Source organism: Labeo rohita, chromosome 2 (genome assembly GCF_022985175.1).
Source record: "Labeo rohita strain BAU-BD-2019 chromosome 2, IGBB_LRoh.1.0, whole genome shotgun sequence".
NCBI lineage: Eukaryota > Metazoa > Chordata > Actinopteri > Cypriniformes > Cyprinidae > Labeo > Labeo rohita.
This window is the reverse complement of record NC_066870.1, coordinates 22,076,369-22,102,769: the sequence shown is the minus strand read 5'-3', so window position 1 is coordinate 22,102,769 and position 26,401 is coordinate 22,076,369. Positions and strand designations below refer to the sequence as shown.

At 35.9% G+C, this 26,401-nt stretch overlaps 2 protein-coding genes across 6 annotated transcripts in view; both read left to right on the top strand.

Moving 5' to 3' along the window:
- Positions 1–257: 257 nt before the first annotated feature.
- On the top strand, positions 258–6,678 carry ttc19 (tetratricopeptide repeat domain 19). The gene is given in 11 exon segments (XM_051131741.1): positions 258–525; positions 971–1,056; positions 2,995–3,009; positions 3,011–3,106; positions 3,254–3,292; positions 3,414–3,470; positions 3,612–3,673; positions 3,771–3,865; positions 3,974–4,128; positions 4,271–4,433; positions 6,060–6,678. Coding segments are annotated over 11 exon segments (1,188 nt in total). The 5' UTR covers positions 258–272; the 3' UTR covers positions 6,227–6,678.
- Positions 6,679–12,981: 6,303 nt separating this feature from the next.
- Positions 12,982–26,401, top strand: part of slc4a2a (solute carrier family 4 member 2a) — a 41,350-nt gene continuing 27,930 nt past the window's right edge. The window contains exons 1-2 of one of the 5 annotated variants that reach the window (XM_051131556.1): positions 12,982–13,124; positions 23,684–23,842. In XM_051131556.1, the coding sequence (XP_050987513.1) occupies positions 23,783–23,842 (60 nt within the window). In that variant the 5' untranslated portion in view covers positions 12,982–13,124; positions 23,684–23,782. Of the gene's footprint in view, positions 13,211–19,571; positions 19,839–22,727; positions 22,825–23,683; positions 23,843–26,401 lie in introns of those variants that run through there. The other 4 variants (XM_051131564.1, XM_051131549.1, XM_051131579.1 and 1 more) reach the window with 4 other exon arrangements.

Here is a 26,401-nt window from a genome sequence, read left to right as displayed (position 1 = left end):
ATATTTAAAAATGTGATTGTTTAAAAGTATATAGAAATGTTACTGTGAATACAGGACTTAAGGAATGACCCGTATGTTCCGAGTTCCAGGCACTAAAATAAATTGATAACAATATAATAAATCTATATTCAGTGAACAATTAATCAAAAGCCATCTAATTAACATCTAAATATAATTTAAATCCTAATTTAAATGCGAATAAAACGAATGGAGGTAAATCGTGAGCCAGGCTGGTCACGTGACCGCCACCCCTGACGTCATTAATCAGAAATATGGCGCTGCGCTCTTACTGTCGCCAGCTGGCTGCACAAGTAGCTCGTTTAAAGCATTGTGGTAACGACTGTACGAGAAATGTTTCCGGTTCTAGTTTATCGTTTGCAAGGATCAAATCGCTGCATGAGCCGGTTGGTGTGTTGGTGCGGTCGAGCCGCTGCCACAGAAGGTCATGGCATCTGTGTGACAGTGGGAAGTGTCATTCTGACACGGCAGGATTCAGCAGCTGGACTCTTGCGTGGGGTGCCATGGGTGAGTTGACATGAATCAGAAACATGGGTAGCTGCAATGGATGCTGTCATAAACGGTTCATGATATTTACATAATGTATCCCTGCTGAAATAAAAACAATAGACACCATCACAAAATATGTAATGGGTTTTTTTTAGTTTTAATGGAAACTGTAATGGACCCTGTGGGTTTCTACTGTTAACTGGTCGCCTTCTATTAGTGGCTTGTTAAAACCACTAAATCCTTATGGAATATGTACCAAAACACACCACATTTTAATGGCTTTAATGGTTAAAAGTTGATGGTTTTTAATGTTTGTGATCGTATTTGTAGTAGAAACCATTAGAATTTCTGTAATGAGTTCTAAAGTGTTTTTTTCAGCAGGGATGAACCACCTCAATCCAGGATGAGCTTTGTCTTTGTAATGATTAATGTGTTCTAACAGTGATATTTGCTTTTGCATCAGCCTTTTCACTTTTTGGAAGCACTGATGAGAGGACTGAGGAACAAAAACTTGAGGATGAACTTATTCTGCTCTTGAAAAAAGCCAAGGTATACTGTGATGCTTTACTAACATGCAGGTATCACATCAATGTGTCTTGAGCTACATTTGGTTATCCTAGTGTAGTCTTAAGACCACAATGACTATTTGAAAAAAAGAGGGACAAAGAAAATACGAAGATTTTTTTAGTTCACATTATTGCTACATTGTTACCTGATTATATAATTTGGGTAACACTTTACAACAAGGTTCATTAGTTAACATGAACTAACAATAAACAACACATCTACAGGATTTTATTAATCTTAGTTAATGTTAATTTCAGCATTAACTAATACATTACTAAAATCACAAGTTGTGTTTTTTAACATTCGTTAATGCACTGTGAACTAACATGAACAATGAATGACTATTTTTATTAACTAACGTTAACAAAGATGAATAAATGCTGTAATAAATGTATTGTTCATTCATGTTAGTTAATGCATTAACTAATGTTGACAATTGACACCTTATTGTAAAATGTTACCATAATTTTTAATTAAAATGATTTGTGTTAAATAAAATATGTGACCCTGGACCACAAAACCAGTCACGAATAGCACGGGTGTATTTGTAGCAATAACCAACTGGGTCATTTATGGGTCAAAATTATTGATTTTTCTTTTATGCCAAAAATCATTAGGATATTAAGTAAAGATCATGTTCCATGAAGGTATTTTGTAAATTTCCTACCGTAAATATATCAAAGCTTAATTTTTGATAAGTAATATGCATAGCTAAGAACTTCATTTAGACAATTTTAAAAGCAGTTTTCTCAATATTTTGATTTTTTTGCACCCTCAGATTCCAGATTTTCAAATAGTTCTATCTCAGACAAATATTGTCCTATCCTAACAAACCATACATCAATGGAAAGCTTATTTATTCAGCCTTCAGATGATAAATCTCAGTTTCAAAACAATTGACCCTTGACTGGTTTTATGGTCCAGGGTCATATTACTACATAAATTAGAAGCAAGTGGACTTTACAAAAAAAAACAAAAACAAAAAAAAAAGCTCTAAAATGTATTTAACGAATACTTCCCCCCAAAATAAATTGCTGAAAATTTACCCTTAGGTCACCCAAAATGTAGTTGAGTTTGTTTCTTAATGGCAACATATTTGGAGAAATGTATCATTAAATCCCTTGCTCACCACTGGATCGTCTGCAGTGAATGGGTGCTCTCAGAATGAGAGTCCAAACAGCACCAGTCTATCTATTAATGTGTTGTGAAGTGAAATTTTGAGCAATTTTTTAATTTTTTAGTGAACTGTTTCTTTACAGGGATAAAGGATGAAAGGGATTAAATGAAAATTCCATCATTAATTACACACCTTCATGTCGTCCCAAACCCGTAAGACCTTTGTTCATCTTCAGAACACAAATTAATATTTTTTTTAATGAAATTCCAAGAGCTTTCTGACCCTGCATAGACAGCGATGCCAATACCACATTCAAGGCCCCCCAAAAAAGTTTTTAAAGTTATTTTTGTTTTCTTTGAGCACAAGTATTCTCAAAGCTTCATAAAATTACAGTTGAACCACTGATGTCATGTGGACTATTTTAACAATGTCCTTAACCACCTTTCTGGGCCTTGAAAGTGTTAGTTGCGTAGTTTTATCTATACAGGGCCAGAAAGCTAATCAGATTTCATCAAAAATATCTTAATTTATGTTCAGACGATGAACGAAAGTCTTACGGGTTTGGTACTACATGAGGGAGAGTAATTTAATTAATTTTTGGGTGAACTGTCCTTTTAAGACTGGCATACACTAGACTTTTCAAATCAGATTTAAAACACTTTGCATGTAGGCATTCATGCTTGCATCCAGATTTTAAATGGTGGCAAAATTTGGGCAAAAGTTGTATAGTGTTTAATGTTTTTAAAAATGATTTTCTTAATATTCGTCTTTGAAGACCAAATGTTACTCATCGTCCTTCACAGTACAGCATGATGACCGGGGGAACTGGATGCTGCCAATGGTTTCTTACACAAAGCTGTTCGACTGGCACATCAGATGCACAATAATGATGCCATTATTTACACATACAGCCTGGTATGTTTTTTCTGACTTTATCCTCCTTTTTCACCTAACCCAATGCATTTTTTCTCCAAAAAATTGCAACCATCGGTAGTATATATTCCATGACAGAGAAGATTAAATGAGAGCATCATTTTGGTTAATGTGTCTCTGGCTTCACAGATGGCGAATCTTGCCTTTGTCCAAGGTCAGCTGGATAATGTGAGTAAGGCTGAGGGTGATCTTCCCTCTGCCCTGCTCCACTGACTCACTACTCTACATTAGTACATACTTCTGTAGTGAACGTCAGCATGTGACTCTATTTGTTGTTGTTTTTTTGCAGGCCGAGAAGCTCTTCAAAGCAGCCATGAGTTTTATGCTGTCAGGAGGAACACCACAGGTAAAAACAAAGACTTCTTTCTCATTCCTTTATTTTTGAACATTGGTTGATGGATTATCATATAAACAAACCAAAAACAATGAGAAAAGTGATGTTTAGTTTTCGGTTTTTTAACCGACTTTATGTGTTTTATCTCAAAAGGATGACAACGCAGTGATTGAGATGTCGCTAAAGCTGGCCAGCATATATGCTACTCAAAACAAGTGAGTTGTGTTTCTCTGCTGAGAGAGTGAAAACAGTCAGAGTTAGTTGACCTGTTGACCTCTGCACTGTTCAGTAACTCTGAGCTTTCATTTCCAGGAATGAATTGGCAGAGCATGGCTTTCAGTTCTGTACAGAGTCTTTAGAGGCCAAGATTGAGAAACAGAAGGAGCTTCCTCCAGAAACCCTGTCAGGTATCACAGCCGCCTTTCAGTTTTGGCTGTATGCCACTGCAAACAGATCATTTGTGTTTGTTGGTCAATGTATTGATCTCTTACTAAATGTGTTCGTATTTCAATTAGACGAGGAGCGCAAAGACACCAGGTTGCTGCTCGGTCTTAGCTTAGATGCGAGGGCGCGTTATTTGGCATCGCATCATCGTTTCACGGGTGCCTGCAGAGATTATCGGCACGCGCTGCAGATCTGCCAAGAGGAGCAGGGAGAATCCCATCCACAGGTGATGCTTCTGTTTTAAGATATGACACACTGGTACATATATTGTCATAGGTATTCAGTGAATATGTTCCCAGTCGTTTTACAAGATCTTCAGATGTGAAAAAACCACATCCCGTTAAATGGTAATGTGTAATCTGCTTCAGACCCTGGTTTTGATGAGTGACCTGGCAACAGTGTTGGACCTGCAAGGAAAGCATGATGAAGCTCTGGCTCATGTGAAGAAGGCGGTTGAGCTTGGACAGGCAGCGGGTCACCCTGATCAACATGTCCTGCTTGGGAATATGGCAGGGATTTTGATGCACAAAGGTTCAACTGATACCATTGACATTGCCTAGTAAAAAATAAATGTACTCAAATGTATTTACAAATACATTTATTTCATACTAAGTATACTATAAATACATTAACATATTATGTACTTAATAAAAATAGCCTGCATAATAAATAAAGTCTGCTAAATTGGAACAACTAATTTTGTAAGTAATGCACATTAAAGCTGAAGTCCAACTAAAGATATACTGAAGTATATTTGATTGTGCTAAAGTGGAACTATTGCAAGTATATATTAGGTACACTTCAAATATTTTGCATTTAAAGACTGGTATTATAACAGTGACATTAAAACACAATTTAGGCTTAATATTAAGAAATGTGCACAAGTAGCAAGTAGTACTCCAAATAAAATTTTATTACAATTTTTATATCAGTAAAACTCAAGCGATTATGTCAGTATGTAAGTTAATAGACTTGAACTATACTTAGTATAAAATAAATGCATTTTAAATCTATGACCAAGCTTTATAATGGCACTGAATGGGTAGAGTTGTTTACATATTGTCCACAAGACAAAAAAAATAGCTGAAATTATTAAATTAACCCCTTTCAAAAGTTTGGAAACCCTTGGTTCTTGACTTTTCACACTGAGGACAGCTGAGGGACTCAAACAAAACTATTAAAAAAGGTTCAAACATTCACTGATGCTCCAGAAGGAAACAGAATGCATTAAGAGCCGGGGTGTGAAAACTTTGTGAATTTGAAGATCAAGGTAAATTGTGCTTAATTTGTCTTCCAGGAAACACTCAGGTATCCTCTGTTGCTTCCGAAGGGCAGTACTAAATGGAAAAAAAAGAGATATTTCAACAAAATAAGAAAAATTTGGACGTTTTCTTCCTGTTTCTTCCAAAAGTTTTCACCCCCAGCTCTTACATCATGTTTCCTTCTGGAGCATCGGTGAATGTTTGAACCTTTTTAATAGTTGTGTTTGAGTCCCTCAGTTGTCCTCAGTGTGAAAAGATGGATCTCTAAATCACATAGTAACTGCTGGAAAGGGTTCAAATATGCAAAAAATGCTGGAAAATTGAAAAATCTGCAGGATTTTTCTGAAGAAAAGTGCTCAGAACAAACAAGGGACTCATGAACAACCATCACAAAACAAAACAAAAAAAGCAGTCGTAGATCATCCAGGTAACTACACACAGTATTAAGAACCAAGGGTTCCCAAACTTTTGAAGGAAGTTATTTTAATAATTTCAGCTATTTGTTTGTCTTGTAGACTATATGTAAACTTCTTTTATGTAAAATATCTTACTCAGGACAGTACTAAATAAAAAATGCATTTTGTATGATCTCTCTTTTGAACAGCCATTCACTACCATTATGAAGCTGGGAAAAGCCAGGGCGTTAATTTTTTCAAATAACTCTGATTATTATTACAGTTTAAAAATTTTATTTATTCCTGTAATAGCAACGCTGAGTTTTCAGCAGCCATTTCTTCAGTCTTTAGAGTCAGGCGATCGTTTAGAAATCATTCTGATTTGAAATTATATTATTACATACTACATATACATATTGTTTTATAATTGTAATTTAATTCATTTTATTTTTCTCAGGGTTACACAATTGTGTCACTGTTGTTTGTATTCTGTTGACCAGGGGAGTTTGAGGAGTCTGGTAAACTCTACCAGGAAGCTCTGGCTCTGGCACATGCAGCAGGAGATGGAGAGGCCGTAGAGCAGCTTCAGGAGGGGCTGAAAGAGCTATCCAGCAGGAGAGATGGGAAAACAGAGAGCAAACCTGAGGAACCAGAGCTTAAGGAATGATCTAAACAATGCCTCTGCACACACACTCCTGGAAGTACAGTATACTTCAATAGAGCACAATATTAGGGCAGATATATCCGTTTTGTGCAGCAATATCTTCCTTAGCAGGACCATAATTCTCCAGCCATAAATAATTGTAACATTCACTGGTTGCCATTTTACATTTTTCACCCATAATGCAACAGCACACAACATTGTCCAATGCTCTTTTTATATATCACCTCCCATTAGAGTTATTTTGTAGTCTTGCTTTTAGACTGTAATAAAGGACTCTGTAAAACACAATCAGGGAAGATAAAAAGAGACTGATGACTGAGTGAGAAGTCAGAAATTCTGTACATCAGGGCAGCTCATCATTGGTTTTTTGAAATATTGTGCAATGAAACGTAATAATCTTATTTAAAGCCAACTTGTGTTAATGTGTTTGATGTGAGAAGTGGTTTGATAAACCTGTGAACAAAATGTTTGTCCTTGAATTCTTTTCATGTTGGTTTTGACAGCTGAATTCAGTAAAACTCATGCCCTATAGAGGTCAGTATGTGTTCAGATTTTCTAAAGACCATCCAAGAAACAAGTTTTGAGTTCTTAAAGGGGTCATCAGATGCAAACTTCACTTTTACATGTTTGAACATTAATGTGTGTTGGCAGTGCATGTACAAATCTGCCCTATAATGATAAAAATCCATGCATTGGTTTTAAATTAATCTGTAAAAATAATATCCCCTTTTTAAAAGCGAGCCATTCTTAGATGTGGCGTCACACCGACAGAGGCCGCTCCCACGATAGTTGATTGACATGAGCGTCTTACCTCAGATCAGCTGTAACAGTCCAACCTCCATTGTTTCTGGAGCAGGGATGTAAATTAGACAAGAATATCTCCGATTGAGCGATTGAGGTGTTGTGTTGCTGGATGTAATAATGAACATAGTGGTCGTCATTTACTCCCGACATCTGAGCCGCTGAAGATGCAGTGGATTACATTTGTTTGTGAAGGGAATGCGCCTCCCGATCTACATAAATGCTTCTATGTTCGTGCTAATTATTTCTGATCCAGCTGAGTACAAGGGTTTTTTTTATGGATCTCTACAATCACCTTTCCTAATAACATGCTTGCAAGTTTCAGGCTAAATGCAGCTAAAGTAAACAATCTCTCAGAGCAGCTCCTCACTCCACAGAGAGAAGAGAGGGGCGGGGCGAGCAGAGCTCATTTGCATTTAAAGGAACAGTCCCTCAGAACGGGATGATTTTTGCAGAGCTCATTTTGATAAGGTAAAAAGGGTGTTGTTTTACACAACCATTGAGAATTTTTAACCAAAGTATATTATAGATTTTTCATAAAGAATCATATCAACTTGTGGAAAATGGGCATCCGATGACCCCTTTAAACACAGATCAGTAAATCCAAAATGTTGAATTCAGGAGTTAAGTTTTCAAACATAAAGATGCAGAAACTTATATTCAGTTTTAGTTCGTCTTCACTTCTCAAAGGCAATCTGGTTGCAGCATTTGAAAAAGAATCAATAGATAAACCCTTAAATATTTACTTCCATTTTTTAATTTAATCTTACATCTTTAAAAACGTATCTAACTTGAATGAAGATATCAGATGCTGTTCAAAATGTGCAGCCGAAGCGAAGCTGTTGCCTGGAAGTTTCTCTGCTATTTTTAGTACGTCAGTTTAAAGGAAAATTAGATTAACTTGGTTACTTAATAACCTGCCTTGGATCCGTTTCACTCTTTAAACCATTAGTCATTTGGTCTTATTCTCTGAAGATGATTCTCCTCTTCTGAATAAAAGAGTTAAATATTCTCTCATTCTACAGACCTAGAAGATTCGAATCAGCAGCTCCGTCTGATCTCCTCTGTGCTCGAGAGATGCTTTCAGAAAGCGCTCTAAGAAGAGCTTGCCGTGTCATCATATTCCCAATGTAGTAGAATCCACACGTGATATTTTAAACCGGTAATTATTAATAGTGGGAACAGCGAGTGCCGTCCTAATAATGGGCCGGTTGCTCCGAGTGTGGTCTTGTCATGCCTGGGTGGTAAAAGATGCAGTGGGAGCAAGAAGCTGAGCTCAACACGACTCAACTAGTAATTAAGGATCTCATAGAGTGAGATAAGAGCAGCTCATATTTTCATTCAAACTCAAATCTTACATCAATCTAGGGGGCATGAGGTGGGACAAAAAGTTTATATTGGCTAAGAAATTAACGTGAGTCATGCTGTCCAAAGCCTTAAGGCCTCTTTGTTGCATTTTTGACTTAAACCTCTCCTAAGTGCAATGGGATTTGGAAATAACACCAACACATGAAGTGGTTTTAGCGGTTTAAGTGTCCAAATGCCTTTAGGTTATACTAATAATCATTTGAGTGTATCCATCCCTCTGAATTTTCTCAATGAGCACTGGTTAATTTGTTTATCCGGTTTGCAACTGAAATAACTTCTCTTGCTCCCTGCCCTCACACTGGCAATCCGTCATGTGAACAATAATTGCTAGTTTGTCAAGTCTGAGGGAGGAAAACGACGATTTACATGAGCTTGCTGGGATCATTTTCCTTTCACCGCATGATTACATGTGCTCATGACACGCTCACGCTAGCTATCACTGAATGTTATCTGTTTTTGTAGTTCACAACCGTGTTAGCATGCAGGAATCATGTTTGTAGAGGATATTATTGCATAATGATATATCTTTAGGTCCGCAAAATTCTGATGTTTTTTTCTCTGGTTCATTATTTCTCGACGCAGTCACTTTTAAATTAAAGCTGCCAGGTGCCCAGAACCATGTAAGCTATTTGGATTTAGGTTTATAATAATAATGTCTTCTGCTTATTGAATTCTTACCCAGTACACATGAGGTTAGCGTGTTGCCTCAGGCAAAAGCTTCGGTTAGTGCTGTAAATCTGCAGGTCATTTTTTCAACAGCCCCTGTGATTCTTTCTTATGCTGAGTTATTATTGAATTTACTGTTTTTGTTTTTCTTTTTTGGATGTGTATTATGAACAATGTGAAGCCAGGGATAATGTTTATGAAAGCCCAACTGCTTCTGTAAGATTGTGGTTTCTCTCTCACATGAAAAAACAAAAAACATCAGATGTTTTTTTTTTTTTTTTTTTTTTTTTTTTATCATATCTGCCTCAGCAAAACCTCATTCTCAGCAGGGATATGGATTGCAATTCATTATTTGTTTATATTATTATTATTATTATTATTATTATTTTTAGGACTGTTACATTTATTGCTGATTACATAAATGTACATATTTTTGAAGAGAAAAATGTGTAAGAGCATAGAAAGTTGTTTTCTTCATTCTTCACGTATTTTTACTGACACCTAGTGTTATGGATACAGAATAACAAGAGAAATTGTTCACCCAAAAATGAAAATCTGCTTAAAATTCACTCACCCTCAGGCCATCCAAGACGTAGATGAGTTTGTTTGTTCATTTAAACAGATTTGGAGAATTTTAGCATTACTTCACTTCCACACCAGTGGATCCTCTGCAGTCAATGGGTGCCGTGAGAATGAGAGTTCAAACAGCTGATAAAACATGTAATCCACACAACTGCAGTTCATTATTTAATGTCTTGTGATTTGCAAAGCTGTGCGTTTGTAAGAAAGGCATTTTAATTTTAAACCAAAACTTCTGAACAAAATACCAGTCCATAAGTCATAACAATGAAAAATCAATGAAAAATCCATGGCTTCTTGTTCTCTCACATCAGAATACAAAGACATTTTTTTGGAAATGTTTTGGACAGTTTTTTTGCTTCCACACAGTGCTTGATTTCTGTATATTTCTTTCTTGATTCAGATAAGACAACTTTTTCACAGGGGAAAGCAGTATTATGGATAAAGGGCTAGTAAAAAGTTAAGCTAGTAAGAAGTTATAAACAAACATAATCTTTTTACTTCACTATTAATTAACTGATGGACTGGAGTCGTGTGGATTACTGTGAGATTTTTATCAGCTATTTGGACTTTCATTCTGACGGCACCCATTCACTGCAGAAGATCTACTTTTTAAACAAGCGATGTAATGCTTAATTTTTCATGCTTATGGCTTAATTTTAACATATTTTCATTTTTGGGTATATTATTCCTTCAAAGCAAAGGTTTTCGCTTACCAGTGCAAATGTAGAAGTGTACAATTTGCAAGCATATTTGTTACCCTGAACCACAAAACCAGTCATAAAGGTAAATTTTTTTAAACTGAGTTTTGTACATCATCTGAAAGCTGAAAGAATAAGTTTTCCATTGGTGTATGATTTGGCCGAGATACAACTATTTAAAAATCTGGAATCTGAGGGTGCAAAAAAAATAAAAAATAAATAAATAAATAAATAAATATTGAAAGTTCTTAACAATATTACGTATCAGAAATTAAGTTTTGATATATTTACAGTAGGAAACTTACAAAATATCTTCATGGAACATGGTCTTTACTTAATATCCTAATGATTTTTGGCATGAAAGAAAAAAACGATCATTTTTGACCCATTCAATGTATGTTTGGCTATTGCTACAAATATACCTGTGCTGCTTAAGACTGGTTTTGTGGTCCATGGTCACATTTAGTCAGTTATGATTAATTTATTTTGTGAGTGAAAACAAGGGTATAAATTAGTTATAATAAATTAATAAATTCCAGACCACTCCATGTTAAATAAAACTGTAAACCAAACCCCATAGTACACATCATTTTAAAAGTTTCTTGTGGGTAATGTGATTTGTATCATGTGATTGAGTCTTTCTTACTATGTAAGCCTTATGATAAATCAGGTAGGCATTTCACAATTTATTTTAGTCTACACTGAACTTCTTCTCAAACAACTACACTGTAAAAAACTATTTGTTGAGTCAACTTAAAATAATTTGTAACCCATCTGCCTTAAATTTTAAGTTCAATCAACTCAAAGAAAGTTTATTCAACTTGAAATGTTAAATTATACTAAGTGGCAACTTAGATACTTGAGTTGAATCAACTTAAAATTTTACGGCAGCTGGGTTACTTACCCATCTGTTAAGTTTAGCAAACACAAATATCTAAGTTGTTCCTTAGTACAACTTAACATTTCAAGTAAAAGACTAAACTTATTTTAGTTGACTGAACTTAAAATTTTAAGGCAGCAGGGTAACAAATTATTTTAAGCTGACTCAACAAATTGTGTTTTTTATTTTTTACAGTGTACAGCGTAACACAAAATGTTAAGTTGTACTAAGGAACAACTTAGATATTTGTGTTTGCTAAACTTAACAGATGGGTAAGTAACCCAGCTGCCTTAAAATTTTAAGTTGATTCAACTCAAATATCTAAGTTGTCACTTAGTATAATTTAACATTTCAAGTAGAATAAGTAGAATTTTTTTTGAGTTGACTGAACTTAAAATTTTAAGGCAGCCAGGTTACAAATTATTTTAAGTTGACTCAACAAATTGTGTTTTACAGTGTAAGCTATCAAATTAAGTTTAACATACTGGTAAACAGAAAATTCGCTGGTTTTCTTTCCAAAAAAATCAGTAATTACACCTTCCTTCTCTCAAATATTTTATTTTTCCCACCCTTTGGTGTAAAAAAAAGCCATTATTTATGCTGAATCAGAAGCCTTTAATTGTCTAGATCTTTCTAAAGCAGGTTTGCATAACACTGTTCTGTCATAGGATCCCTAATTATTAACAACACCGGCACAGACGCGATTGTTCCCACAGAACACCTGCACAAAGGCTGGTCATTTTTCATTCTGCTTCACTCTCATCAATATTCTTCACATGTGTATAGTCTAATTACATATTATCATCGGCTTTCACAGGATTAGTCTGTGTTGGAAAGAACAGCGTGTTTATTTGCCACTCTTGTCATAGTGATTAGATCAAAAGAAATGTCCTTGATTTGATGCAAAACAAACTGATGTTTTAAGTTCACCATGTGCTGATCTGTCATAATCGTACTTCAGCTGAATACGTTCAAAACCCTGATAGTAACTCAAACTAGTAGTGACCCCTGACATTTTTTGACTAAAGTTCACTCACTTGACCTTTTAAGTTACAAGGTACCTGCTTAGGCAGAGCTACATGTGCATTTTTGTAAGCAAGAACAATTAGTCACCAGTATATGCAATGGATCAGACGTGGAGCGCAAACTTTGGGTTTAAACAATCGGTCATTTGTCATTAACAAACTATGGGAGGAAAGAACAGATTAGGTGATTTATTAATAATGGAAATATACATTGTTTCAGGCACAATCGGTCTGTTTTAACTCCAAGTGCATGTGCTTATGGGAGTAAACAGCTGCTTGATTCTATGTATTTAATATGGATTACTCAGGCATGCTTTGAGTAAATATTACAATTTAAAGGATGGTTCACCTAAAAAATTTTCTTCTGTCCATACATTGAAAGTCAGTGGGGTACATTGTTGTTTTAGAGCCTTTTGACTTTGATTGCACAGGCAAATACAGTCATATCAAGTTTAAAATGGCATGAACTATCCCTTTAAGATCCACTTGAATGATATCACAAACTCATTTCACATGTACATCAAAAACAACAGTCAAGACTATTAGATAAACACGGTGATGAACAGAATGAAGTGTTTGTCCGTGGGTTAATATTTGTGCCGTGCTTTTGTAGAGTGACTGCTACGTTTCGCACTTCTTCCCCAGGGATTTAAAAGTTGACCAATTAATCACACGCACACACCGTGAACCACTTCTTCTATATAAAGTGGGTCTTGAGTGCCCTTTACAAAAAGTTGACTGATTCTTCATGAGAGGGCATGCAGAGACCTCCCTCTCCATCTGACTGACACTTCTCACCCCCACTAGCTGACTTAGAGTGACTCTATCATCTGTTAACAAATATTTAGCATTTGGAAAACTGGAAACCTCTTGCATGACAGGTGAGTTGTTTTTTTCCCCCCTGTGTGGAGAGACTTGCTGTGCACCACTGGAATAGGCTAGTCTTTTACTGAAACTGCTTTCTACTGTGAGTATGGCACAATTTCATAGCTAAAATTTGTTTTTGTTTCTACTTTTTAATGTATTATTTGTAGGGTGGTTGATGCTCAACCTTCAGGTCTGTTTCATTAACTTGTGAATTCTAGTCATGGTCAATATTTGACTGAGGTTGACGGAGCGTGCAGCTCATGCTGTATTTTTTGGAGCTTATTTAACATTTAACATGTTTTCTTCGCACGGTAAATGAAGTCATGAGGTCGGTAATCATTTCAGCTCTGATGTTCGCCTCATAAATGTCATCATGTTTTTTTAACACACCCAGTCAACACTGTTGGCGGGAGCGACGCTGCTAACGAGCTGCGTGCACTGCAACCGCGACGTGTCAATTGTAAATAATGCAGCGTTGATCTCTTTCTCTCTTGTTTTATTGGCAATAATGTGAGTCTCCTAGTTTTGTCGTGTCGTAGATGGGGTGTCATGGATACAAACATCTGCATGCCGCATGTCCACGTTTTCCAGAGCGTTTGGGACTGACCAGGTTTTGCTCCCAGACAGACCGGATGACATGAAGCGAGTTGATTTGTTCGTCAGACACGTGCGTTGACTAGATGCGTGAGCTGAACGCATTCTGCACATGCTTTTGACGGTAAATGAGACAGTGACGTTAGTTAAACTGTGCTAGACAGATAAGTAATCAGTTCGAGAACAAACAGCAGAGATCTGCCTTAAAGGAAAAACGAGAGAGAGTCAAAATAAGCGTTTTAATTGGAGTGCAGCTTAATGGTCATCACAGTTTCCGCCACAATACCATGGTAACAAGAGTTATTGTTATTCTAAACACTATTTAAATTCTAATTCTCCTTAAAGCATTCTAAGCATTATTTACGTCATTGTTTTTCAATTTCAGACTATTTATGCTTCTATTTACACAGGGGCGTCGCTCGAGCCCCGAAAGTTTTTACTCCAGCCCCGAATGTTTTTTTTTTTGTATGGCCTTATGATTTCCACGGAATTTGTCAAAGTTTAAATTAATTGATCAAAAGTTGGTCCTTAAACTTAAATCAAGTCGCGATAGGGACTAGTATCTGTAAATGTTATGCCGCAAAAGACTATTTAAATATGAATCCTGCATGTTCTGCGTGTCTTTTTATGAATGAACGGCGCGGTTGCGCAGTTTCGTTTTCTATGTAATACTGACGCGTGCAGTGATTTCAGTGTCTGCCGTTTCACTAAATGAGGGCATAAATACATTAGTCACTTCATGAGCATTTCACTGTTTCATTTGAGTAAAACAAGCGTCAAATATATACACAGAAATGTAAAGGTATTCACGGCAAGTCGGCAACCTGTCAAAATAAAAGTTCGGTTTAACTTTATTCATCACTCAGTATAATGTACGTGCCTACTACTACTACTACTACTACTATTAATTAATAAAAATGTATACTTTTTTTTTTCACACAATATTTCTTCCATGTTTTATATTTTAATAGTAAATCCCCTTTATTTGCCAAAAATAAAATATAATTTTTATTAAAAGATCAATTAAGTCAATATTTTATATCTTCATTTGATAACCAGAAAAATACACAGTACAGAATTCCATAAGGCTATTGTAAAAATATATAAAAGCTGTTTTATGCATTCAAATAAACAGACATGCTAAAACATATTTGGTAACAATAAAACGTAAAGTCAGAAAAAATAAAACATTTTATAGGGTCCCAAACATGTCAATTTTCTTAACTGTTGATAAATTGATGGTAAAGTGTATAAGATTCATGGTTTTAATTAATTACTAATTAAATAATTAATCAAATTAAATTTAACCCTTAAAAAGAAGACCAGAAAAATTAAAACAGAATTTGAAAAAAAAACAAAACAAAAAAAACGGAATTTGGAAAAAAAAAAAAAAAAAAAAAAAATAGGGCCCTCTTTTTGCATGCAACTATATATTTGTTACAGTTATAAATACATTTTCAAATGTAATGTTATAATTTTGTTATAATACTTTGATATGTGTGCTATTTGCAGTGATTACTGTTTACTATTGTTAATAGTGTGACAAGGTCTTTAACCCCCGGTTTAATGCCCCCGGACCCACCTAGTAGGATCCAGGTTCAACCACTTGTGTCTAACAAAATCTTATGTGAGCATGATGTGAGCTCCCACCGACTACCACTAGCCCCTGATGTTTTGGCACCAGCCCCAGATGTTTTAAAATCCTAGAAACGCCCCTGTATTTACGTATGTTATAGCCTAAGGTATGTCGGCCGAACTATGTTTTCATAATGACTTCTTTTTTTCCTTTTTCTTCTTCTTCTTTTTTTTTTTTTTTAAATAGTATCCACATTTCTCTTCCTGTAAGAGTGGGGATGACCATTTGTCAATTTTATGGGTCTGGCTTCTGGTCTCATTAGCATACAGCTATTTTTAGCTGTACAAAACAGCACTTCAGCTACTTGATATTGCAAATTGGTGTGTCTTGCCATATTATCTTAATGTATTATCTTCATTATGAACACACTGGTTTGTAGTGCAAACCGTTTTACCCTTTACTGCACGTTGTTATTCTTCTCGTTATTTCCCTATAGCAGATAATGAACCGGAAATCTCACCCATAGGCTTACTTCCACGTTAAAGAATAAGGTGGATAAGAACCATTATGTGACACCGAACAGTACTATAGATCCAGGATATGTTTGATTAAAGGAAAAGTTCACTTCCAGAATGAAAATTTCCTGATAATGTACTCATCCCTATGTCATCCAAAATGTCTTTCTTTCTACAGTCGCAAAGAGAAACATTCCACAAATTTTCTCCATATAGTGGACTTCAATGGTGGCCAGTGGGTTGAAGGTTCAAAATACAGTTTAAATGTAACTTCAACAGACTCTACGCAATCCCAGATGAGGAATAAGGGTCTTATCTAGAGAAACGATCTGTCATTTTCTTTACAAAATTAAAACTGCTGTACTTTTTTTAAAGATTTATTTTTGGCGTTTTTGCTTTTTTATTGATAGGACAGTAGTGACAAGAAAGTAAAGTGGGAGAAAGAGGGGGGACAGGATCAGGAAAGATCTGCAAGCCAGGACTCGAACACGGGACTCTCAAAGCGCAACAGCACTGGATGTCAAAGCACTGCCCACGAGGCTTTTGGCGCTGACAAAATTGTTATACTTTTTAAGCACAAATGCTCATCTTGCAAAAAAGGTAGATTGGGACGAAAAAATCTCATGTCATTTTCTGTGACTTCAAAATCATCCTACATCGTTGTTTTTCCTTTTTTATGTAAAGGCTGTTTGACTTTCTTTCCATGTTCGTTTTGTAAACAGTGGGTCGGTACTTCTGCGGACGTCACATGTGTCATTACGTCATTATGTAATGTGTGAGGTCGAGCTAGTGCAAGATGAGCATTTGTGGTTAAAAAGTATATAAATTTATATTTTTTGTAGAAAATGACAAATTGTATGACTAGATAAGACCCTTATTTCTCAGCTGTGATTGTGTAGAGCCCTTTGAAGTTGCACTGAAATTGAAATTTGGACCATTGAAGTCCACAACATGGAACTCCTGGAATGTTTTCCTCAAAAACCTTAATTTCTTTTCAGCTGAAGAAAGAAAGACATGAACATCTTTCATTCTGGAAGTGAACTTTGATTAAATAACTGTTTAGCATTGCTGGCTGTAGTTACTCGAGGAGAATCAAGAAAAAGTTCTTATCACAATCAAATGTATAAATCAATATTCCAGTAACTGTGGAGCAAGTCTCAGCCAGAATATGGATCTTAATTGGAAAATTATGTGCATGTAAACATGGTCAATGAACACAGCACTGTTCATTGTACACATTGTTTCTCTTGGTTTATTATTAGGTTGGCTTACTAAATAGAGATTATGAATGGCTCTGAGTTTCCAGACCATTGATTTTTTTTTTTCATGTCAGTTTGACTTTGCAGAGCAGTGTTTATCTGAACATACAGAAAAATAGTTTGCCATTCTGGATGGTGGCTGGATGGGGAATTGGCAGGCTTGTTTTTGAAACATCTCCGTTTGTAAATGAAGACCTTAACAACAAATATTTGTCGCTGTAAAAATAACTCCCCACAGCACCCTGCGCCCCTCCTTCTGACTGCTCCCACCACAGCTGCTGGAGCTGAAAAAATGTTTTGGCAGGGTTATGGTTATCCCCAAAGCACTAATTATCCATAATTAGCCCACCGGTTGCTTGTTCCCTTATGTCATATTTCCAATTTACAGTTTCAGTTCTTATTGGACCACCCAATGTGAAATATTTCATTTTTAATTTCATAATGCCAGAAACGTTAGATCACTTCTACAGATTTTCAAACACATTGCGTTGACTTGTCAAAGGTTTCAAGGCCAAGGGCCATGTCTTCCACAAGTACGGTAATCAGAAAACAGACACAGAATCAGCTTGCAGCCAAACCCTTGACTGCCATGTAATGAGGCTTGATTGCTGAAATCATCAAGGTGTATTTATAAAGAAAATCTGCATAGGTCAAACAGGAAATGGCGGTTATAATTTACCTTTATAATAGCATCCTTGCAGTGTGAAATTAAAACCATGCTACTGCATTGCTGATGGCTGGATTGCATGGTGTGCAACAATTCAGCCATGAATTCACGTCATCACAGGTTAGCAGTGATCCATTATACCATAATGTTCAGGACAAGGATTACGTTTCTTTGTTAAATGCGTTATGAAGACGTCATTTTGCAATTAAGACTATAACCTCGGGAAACAATAAAGATATGATGGAAATTTCCTAGAACAGTGCTGGACATATAATCAGTTAAACACAAACTGTTGTGCTGTAGTTTGTCACCGAGACTTAGTAACGTCCAGTGGCCGCTGAGGTCATAAGCAGGATAAAGCATATCTCAAATGATAGAGCAAGCATGCGAATTTGCTTGCTTGAAAACATTGTTTTGACTAGAAAGACTATCAAGCCTTTCTGTTTTATTGTTTCAGAAACTCTCAATTTTGAATAACAGTCAATCAATTAATTCAAGTAATAGTCTGGGCTCAAACAATAGCAACTGTATTTCTCATTTAAAAGCATTTGTGGTTTACTGTGAGGCACTTACAATTAAAGTGAATGGGGCCAATTTATGGAGGTTTTAAAAGTTGAAATGTGAAGCATGTGATTTTATGAATTAAAACCTGTTTTAAAACTGTTTAAATCAGTCTTATGGTCATTTTAGTGTTTGTTGTTGTGTTGTAATGGCAACAAGGCTGTAAAATTGGATGTAACGTTACACATTTACACTACCAGTCAAAAGTTTTTGAACTGTAAGCTTTTTAATGTTTTTTAAAGAAGTTTCTTCTGCTCACCAAGCCTGCATTTATTTGATCCAAAATACAGCAAATGTAGTAATATTGTAAAGTATTTGTATTATTTAAAATAACTGTTTTCTATGTGAATATAATTTAAAATGTAATTTATTCCTGTGATCAAAGCTAAATTTTCAGCATCATTACTCCAGTCTTCAGGCATTCTAATATGCTAGTTTGCTGGTCAAGAAACATTTATTATTATTATTATTATCATCAATATTTAAAACAGTTGAGTAGTTTTTTAGGGTTTTTGATGAATAGAAAGATGAAAAAAAAAACAGCATTTATCTGAAAAAAAAAACAAAACTTTTGTTACATTATACACTATACCATTCAAAAGCTTGGAGTCAGTATAATAGTAATGATGCTAAAAATTCAGCTTTGAAATCACAGGAATAAATTAAATTTTAAAATAAATTCAAATAGAAAACAGTTATTTTAAATAGTAAAAATATTTACTGTTTTTGCTGTACTTTGGATCAAATAAATGCACACTTGGTGAGCAAAAGAGACTTCTTTAAAATCATTAAAAATCTTACAATTCAAAAACATTTAGTAGTGTATACTAAAACCATATGAATGTGCATATTTTAAAGTCTTATGACATTAATATTAAAAAAGTATTTTAATATTTAAATAATGGCCGAATTTACTTCCATTGAATTACTTCCATTTGAACTTGTTTTCTTAGTCAAAATAAATTTGATGATAATCAGATCAAATAATTTTGACTCTTACTGAACCCAGACCGTTCATCTGAAGTGTTAATTTTACACGTATGCATGTCAAAGCTGTCGCTTTTGCACAAACTTTAATAAAAGCATACATGGATATATATGAAGCATATCTGTAGGTGCCAAGCATAGCACTACGATGTGTGTATCTGAGTCTTTTTTTAAATGATTTCTCGAGTTAATGCCATAGAGCCGTATTGTTGAGTCATGTCCCTTTGGTCACATGTTTGTCAGAGGGCTAAAGGAGGAAACTTAATCGAGGGGGGAGGGACAGCTATCAGTGGGAGCCTCAAGGTTGGAAGTGAACAGCATGTGTGTGTGTGACAGACAGAGAGAGAGGGACAGAGACAGAGAGAGGTTAGGGGAAAAGGCTAGTGTGCTTCAACTTCCAGAACAGCTTTTCTGTTCTCCAATCACTGCCTTTTTTCACCTCCTTTCCCTCCTCCCTCTCCGTGTCTCTTTCTTTTTGCCTTTCGGTGTCTGTTTGGCTTCAGTGGGTCTTTGCCATCGCACTACAATGACTGCTGTAGCTGTAGTCTCCCTGCAGTGAGCATTCAGAGGTAAGTCTGTCGCTCTGTGCTTCTCTGTTAGTAGCTAAGCATGTACTCTGTGACAAGGTCTAGTTAAAGAGACAGTTCACACAGAACTGTAAGTTCTGTCATCATTTACTCAACCTCATGTCATTCCAAACTCATATGACTGAATTCCTTCTGTGGAACATGAAAGATAATATTTTAAGGAATATTGGCCATTTAGGTGACCTCTAACTTTCATTGTATGGATGAAACACACTAAGATGTTCTTCGAAATATATACATTCAAGAGAAAAAAGTATGTTTTAGCCATTGGTTGGATGTTTTTCTGGTGCTTGTTATACAGGAAGGGTATGTTCAATTTTTTTGTTGTAGAAAAAACAACCATATAAAGTGTTTGGAGTTGTATTTTGCTGAAAATGTAACTACAGCCCTTCCTGTCTTACAAAATGCTTCCTGTTGGAATTTTTCAATTTTATACACACAATCAGGGAGAGAGAAATGATACGCTTAGAAATATGCTTGGACGAATTGTAATAATGTTTTTGCTCGTTCTTTGTTGTCACTGGACTGTGATTGTCAGGAATGTGGTTCTTTCTCTTTTTCATCCTTTGTATATCCAGCCCAGTGATGATGAGGGGTCTAGAGTTACGCTTGATATCAGACAAACAATGACTTTGGCCCAGTTTAAGAGCATTAGATGACTCAGTGATTCTTCTAATGGACTGGAATACTGAAGGTTTTACTAATTTTCTAACAGACCTGTTCTATTTAGTGCTCCCATAGTTCAAAAAGTAGCGCATGGTGGAAGGAACTGTCAAGATTTTGGGTTTGATTCCTAAGGAATGCATGGACTGATTAAAATATGTATTTTTAAATTGAATGCATTGTAAGTCAGTTTGCAAAGTGCATATATATATATGCATTAAAAATGATCTAAATGTAACGCTAAATACAAAGCAGTGCAATGTTAAGTGTCCTATCTACATGGCTCTGACATTTTTTTTCGATTTCTGACCATCTTCTGTCTTCAGACAAGCAAATAGCACAAATAACATAGCAACAGCCAGTGTGCTGTGATTGCATGCTGTAAAGAAACTGCACTTTTGCATGTTTTTTTGTTAGAAACTATTGTTTCTATCAGACAGTTCTGGATTTACTGTTCACATGGCAGCAGCATAAGAGTAAGCCTCACCTTGTGGATGCTCGTAGACTCTGGGGAACATCTCTGCTGAATCACTGTCCTCAGTCACCTTTAGTGTACCGACACACAGTAGGAACCAAAAGTCTGAGGATACACTGAAAATGTGGGCATTTTTATTTAAACTTGGATATAAAAGAAAAGTTTAAAGAGTTTGACAAATATAAAAACAAATTAAGTTATGAAGACATGTTTAAATATCCACATAAAGTAAAGAAATGTTAAGTATTTAGGATTGTACAAATATAAGACACTTACCATGTGAATCCCTTTGTATAAAAGTTCAGACTTCCTTCATCGTCATGATTCTCATGATTGTCAAATCTGACACAAACGTGTTGCCTTTAAAGTCTGTGTAAAGCTTTATTAAATATGGGTCCAGAGTTTGTCACATTTGTAACACAAAATGTGTTATTGACCACCCAGCCACATTTGAATTATAAAAAACCGCCAAGTAAATAAAATAACTTAGCAAAATCTTAAAAAAATAAACTGTATTCTCTGCTCTAAAACGTTGGCCGCCTCTCTTAACTGTCAAATACCGCTACAACCTGAATGGATGCTCTCTCTAGCAGCTTAATTGCATTTACACAATCATACAACAGGTAATGTACATTTACGTGGCGACGGCATAGCTAGCTAGCAAACTGTAGGCTGTAGTAACTAATGGCAATGAGAGTAACTTGCAAATGAGCGGGCAAACCACTAATGCGTTTGCACTCACGTCACAATTTGGTCAGTTACCCGGATGCTCGGACGGATGTAAACAACAGCATTGAATGCACGGTTAATGTACTTCTGAATTCTACAACCACAGAAAAAACGTGTGGAAGGTGCTAAATCATATAGAGAAGGACTTAGTAAGTAGGAAAGGGCGCAGTATTTTGACAAACCAAAGTTAATAGGTGGTAGAGATACATACCAGCAGTATTAATTAAGATATTAGCATAATATTTCACCTAACTGACCGAAAATGATAAGAACAAACACGGATGTTGTCAAGATTCTTGCCCTGGAATTCCTGGTTCAGTTTGGCCAACCACAAACACCTTTTGTTCCTCAGACAGTTTTTTGCACACTTCTCCATGATTTGTTATAACTTTTGGTAGTCTGTAGTACTCCAAATGTTTTTCCCGGTTTGACCGATTAGTACAGCCCAAAACGTGACAATAATTGATCATTTTCAGCAGCAATATCAGCAAAATATGCAAGTTTATTCTTTACACAGACCTGCAGAGTTCAGCTCCAACCCCAATTAAACAAAACTGAACGCAAATCTTCAAGTTGGACAAGTTAGAGCTAAACACTGCAGGACGCTGGTTCTGCAGGACTAGGATTGAACACCCCTGGATCACCGCAAAAGGTCCTGTTACAAAAGGTATATCAAAAACATTAAAAACAGTAAAAAGCTTCAGTTTAGAATATGAAATGTAAGTTTGAAAATGGAACACCTCACCAAATTGAGGTCATATCATCCACACGTGGCTTTGAACACATCACAGTTTAGCACAACACAGTATCACAGTTTAACATAACCTTGTACTTCTTGTTTTTGAAGACATCTAAGTCCTAATAACAAAGAAAACGGTGCACATTAACTCCAGCAATTATAACTACTCAGCCTTGCAAAGAGTGTTCTCTGTTTAGGCAGGAGCATGCTTCACCAGCGTCACACACATTACTTAACCTTTGAATGGAGGGTGCTACAGGAAACTGCAAGAAAGAGTCAGGGGAAATAGATAAGTTGAGTGAGCAGGCACACTTGACTGCAGTGGCACCTGTTTTATTGTCCTCGTATATAGGCCTTTACAGGTATGAATTATTCTTTTTTTTTATATTGTTTGTATTCCAGTGCTATTTTTTTAATGATATTAGTCACTTATAATGTTTTCTAATGCTTTTCCATTTACAAAATAATTGTTGGTCTGTGGGAAGAAATGAATACTTTGACCTTTCACATACTGATATGACACCTACACCTGTATCGATTTGAATAAGGATGTGGATTCTAATTTTGGTATTTTCCATTTTTGAGAAATGTTACAGAACTTCCTGTGCCCTGCCCAATTTATATGAGATGCTGTTACTGTGATATTGTATATGAGCTTTGACCTTGTTGTTGACTGATTTTCCGACAGATACAGTGTCTGAATGTCTCTCTAATGAAGCATCAAGTTGAAGATAAAATGTAGCATTAAAAATAACAAATTCCAGTGCCTAGTCTCCTTACAACTGTATCTTTGGGTTTACAGAGGTGTTTTGTATTTTACTCTTGGAAATGTATTTATAAACTTGAAAATGTGCATATATGTGAGTTATTTTGTCGTTTTCTCTCGTAATAATCAAGTGAAATGACATGGAAGAAAACTATTTCCATCTATTGGGTCCTTGAAAGACTTCCAGCTACATATATTTACTGCTGTTCATAGAATCTATCGTTTATGTTACTATTTAACTATATGGATCTTTACTTTAGGGCTTTAAAGCCATTAATGGACAGGCTTTAATGGCCATTAAAGTCTCTTAAAAGTCGAGAGCTTTCTCAGTGCTGTATTTCTCAATAAGCTACAAAAAACAAGCTCAGTGAGGAAAGTATAAAGATTGTCTCTACTGTAAATGTTGGAGGACTTTTAACCAAGCTGTTATTTTCTTTTTCCATGTGTCATATCAGGTTATGCTGCCCGAAAGTTCCCAGTTGAGTCTGAGTGAAAAAGAAAAGGGCTAAAGTCAGCGCACTTTACAGCACCACCCACAAACCTGACCATCAGCAATGAGTGACCCTCAGGATGCCAGTGACGTCACTACTGCCGCAGGCTTGACGAGGCATTTGGTAAGTAATCTTTAACTTATTCGCTTTTTAATTTTTTAGGCTATGAAGATGATTAAGCTGGAATATGTTTTGCCTATACGTCTGAGGTCAGCTTCATCAGTATTTATCCACTGCTTTTCTATTAAACACAAAATATTAGTAAAGTGGAGGAGACACTGACCCTGTTTACTTTTTAAATGCATATTCCTGATGTATGTCAGGTGAAGAATTGATATCAGCATTGTTCAAATGTAGATTGCTAATTATCAGAAAATCTGTATTTTTACATTAACATTTACAGTTTATTTTTTTGGGGGGGGGAGGTTGGGGTTAAAGGATTAGTTCACTCCATAATTAAAATTTCCTGATAATTTACTCACCCCTATGTCAAAAGAAATTACGTTTTTTCGAGGAAAACATTCCAGGATATCCTCCATATAGTGGACTTCAATGGGGGATAAAGGGTTGAACGTTCAAACTGCAGTTTCAATGCAGCTTTAAAGGGCTCTACATGATCCCAGCTGAAAGATAACGGTGTTGTCTAGTGAAACAATTTATTTTCTAAAAAAAGAAAGTATACAATTTTTAACCACAAATGCTCATCTTGCACTAGCTCTGCATCCACAACTTCACACGTTTGAAAGGTCACGCGTGACACAGGCTGAAGTACCGAAAAGGGCTGTACCTAGTACTAGTAACTAGTGGTCGTTCATTTTAAGCATTAGTCGACTATTAGTCGCACGTTTATTAATAAACTATATAAATCATAATACTGAGACTTTCACTGCCTACATAGCCTAATAAGCTCTTAAGCTTGCCACATTGCATGGGCAGATGAAATAATTATGAATGTGTCTGGAAAAAACAGCAAGGAGACTGCATTAACATTTTAATAATTTATTAATAAACTAGTGCTTTCTTTGTTTTCGGCTTAAGAGATGAATTCGGCAACACTCATCATCTCCATAGTAGTGATGCGCCTGTATGCATGTTTCATACGGATTACATAATGTGAGAATATTTGTTCTCTGTTTGAATTTGTTCATAGACATTCCACTCTCTATAGATATATTTTTCATGTCTGTAAGGCAAGTAGGCTATACACAGTTTTGAAGTGATGTGTTCAAGTTCACAGAGAGCGAGACAGCAGAAAGCATCTTGTTTCCTTTTATTATTTTACAAAAGCGCAACGCTTTGTTGTTATTGTGAGTGCACACAAATAAACATAGAGTCTTGAGAGATTCAAAAGATGTATTACTTTGATCTGTATGACCAAAAATGATGGAGTATTTTAAGAGCAAGTGACCGCACCAGGGCCTCCATTTGTCAGGCAGTAAGCACACTACTGTTCACTTTCCACACTCCACACACACACTTGAATAGTGCACAATTTTCTACGTTAACATTAGATTGAGCTGCCATGTAAAGTTGCTACTACATACATCTTTTAGATGAAAAGCCATATATGAGGTTGATGATTAATAGGTGAGTGTTTGGATGTCCTGCCTGTACTATATTACCACATAGACCAGTTGATAACGATCTGTCCATCACAGACTGTGTGACTTCCTGTGGAATTTTTTTGTGACTAATAAAATTTTGACCAAGCCTCTTCTCTTCGACTAACGGTTATTCAACTATTAGGGGGCAGCCCTAGACCAAATAATTTAGATAGTTAAGACCCTTATTTCTCAGCTGGGAGCGTGTAGAGCCCTTTGAAGCTGCATTGAAACTTCAATTTGTACCTTCAACCCATAGATCCCAACTGAAGTCTACTGTATGGAGGAAAATCCTGGAATATTTTCGTCAAAAACCTTAATTTATTTTTGACTGAAAAAAGAAAGACATGACCATCATGGATGACATGGGGGTGAGTAAATTATCAGGAAATTTTAATTCACAAGTGAACTAATCCTTTAAGCCAGTAAACCTTTTTTTTGGATTTTGGCTCTCCGAAGTTGTGCAACTTAGTGTTTTCTTTGGCACACAGAGGAACTAGTGGCATAAATAGCTGCCAAGGTGTTACCTAAGGTTGAGGGAACTGGTTTGGTTTATTTTCAGCGGTGGGTGATTGCTGTGTGCGTGTGTGTGGTGGTATATGTGTTAGGAACATCATTAAGTACCTGTTCTGCTGATTTGGTGAGATTCTAGCAGTGGTCTGGTCACTTAGAGAAACAATTGCTATTGATCCTCCAGTGGTCTGATTCACCTGAATAAGATTAAAAAACAATTTGTGTTTCCATGGGGACAGAACCACCTAACGTGCCATACCCAGAAATCAATTTACTTCTGAGGAACATGTTGTGCCATACAGCAGTAATGAAGACGTGCTGTGCAGACTGTGTCTGGTTTTTTAAATATGTGGCTGGAAAACTGTAGTGTTTCAATTAGCCTTCATCTGGGTGGTTTTCTGCTCCTCAAAGAGCCATGTGTGGCTTGATAGACTTGCTTCTTATAATCAGGGTAGGTACACAGGCTCTCAGCAGTGACATTCAAGAAGACAAACCTCCTACCAACAAAGCTTTGATAAAAGCCCTTATTGATGATTCTGCAGTGTGAATAATAATGTTACATAATAGA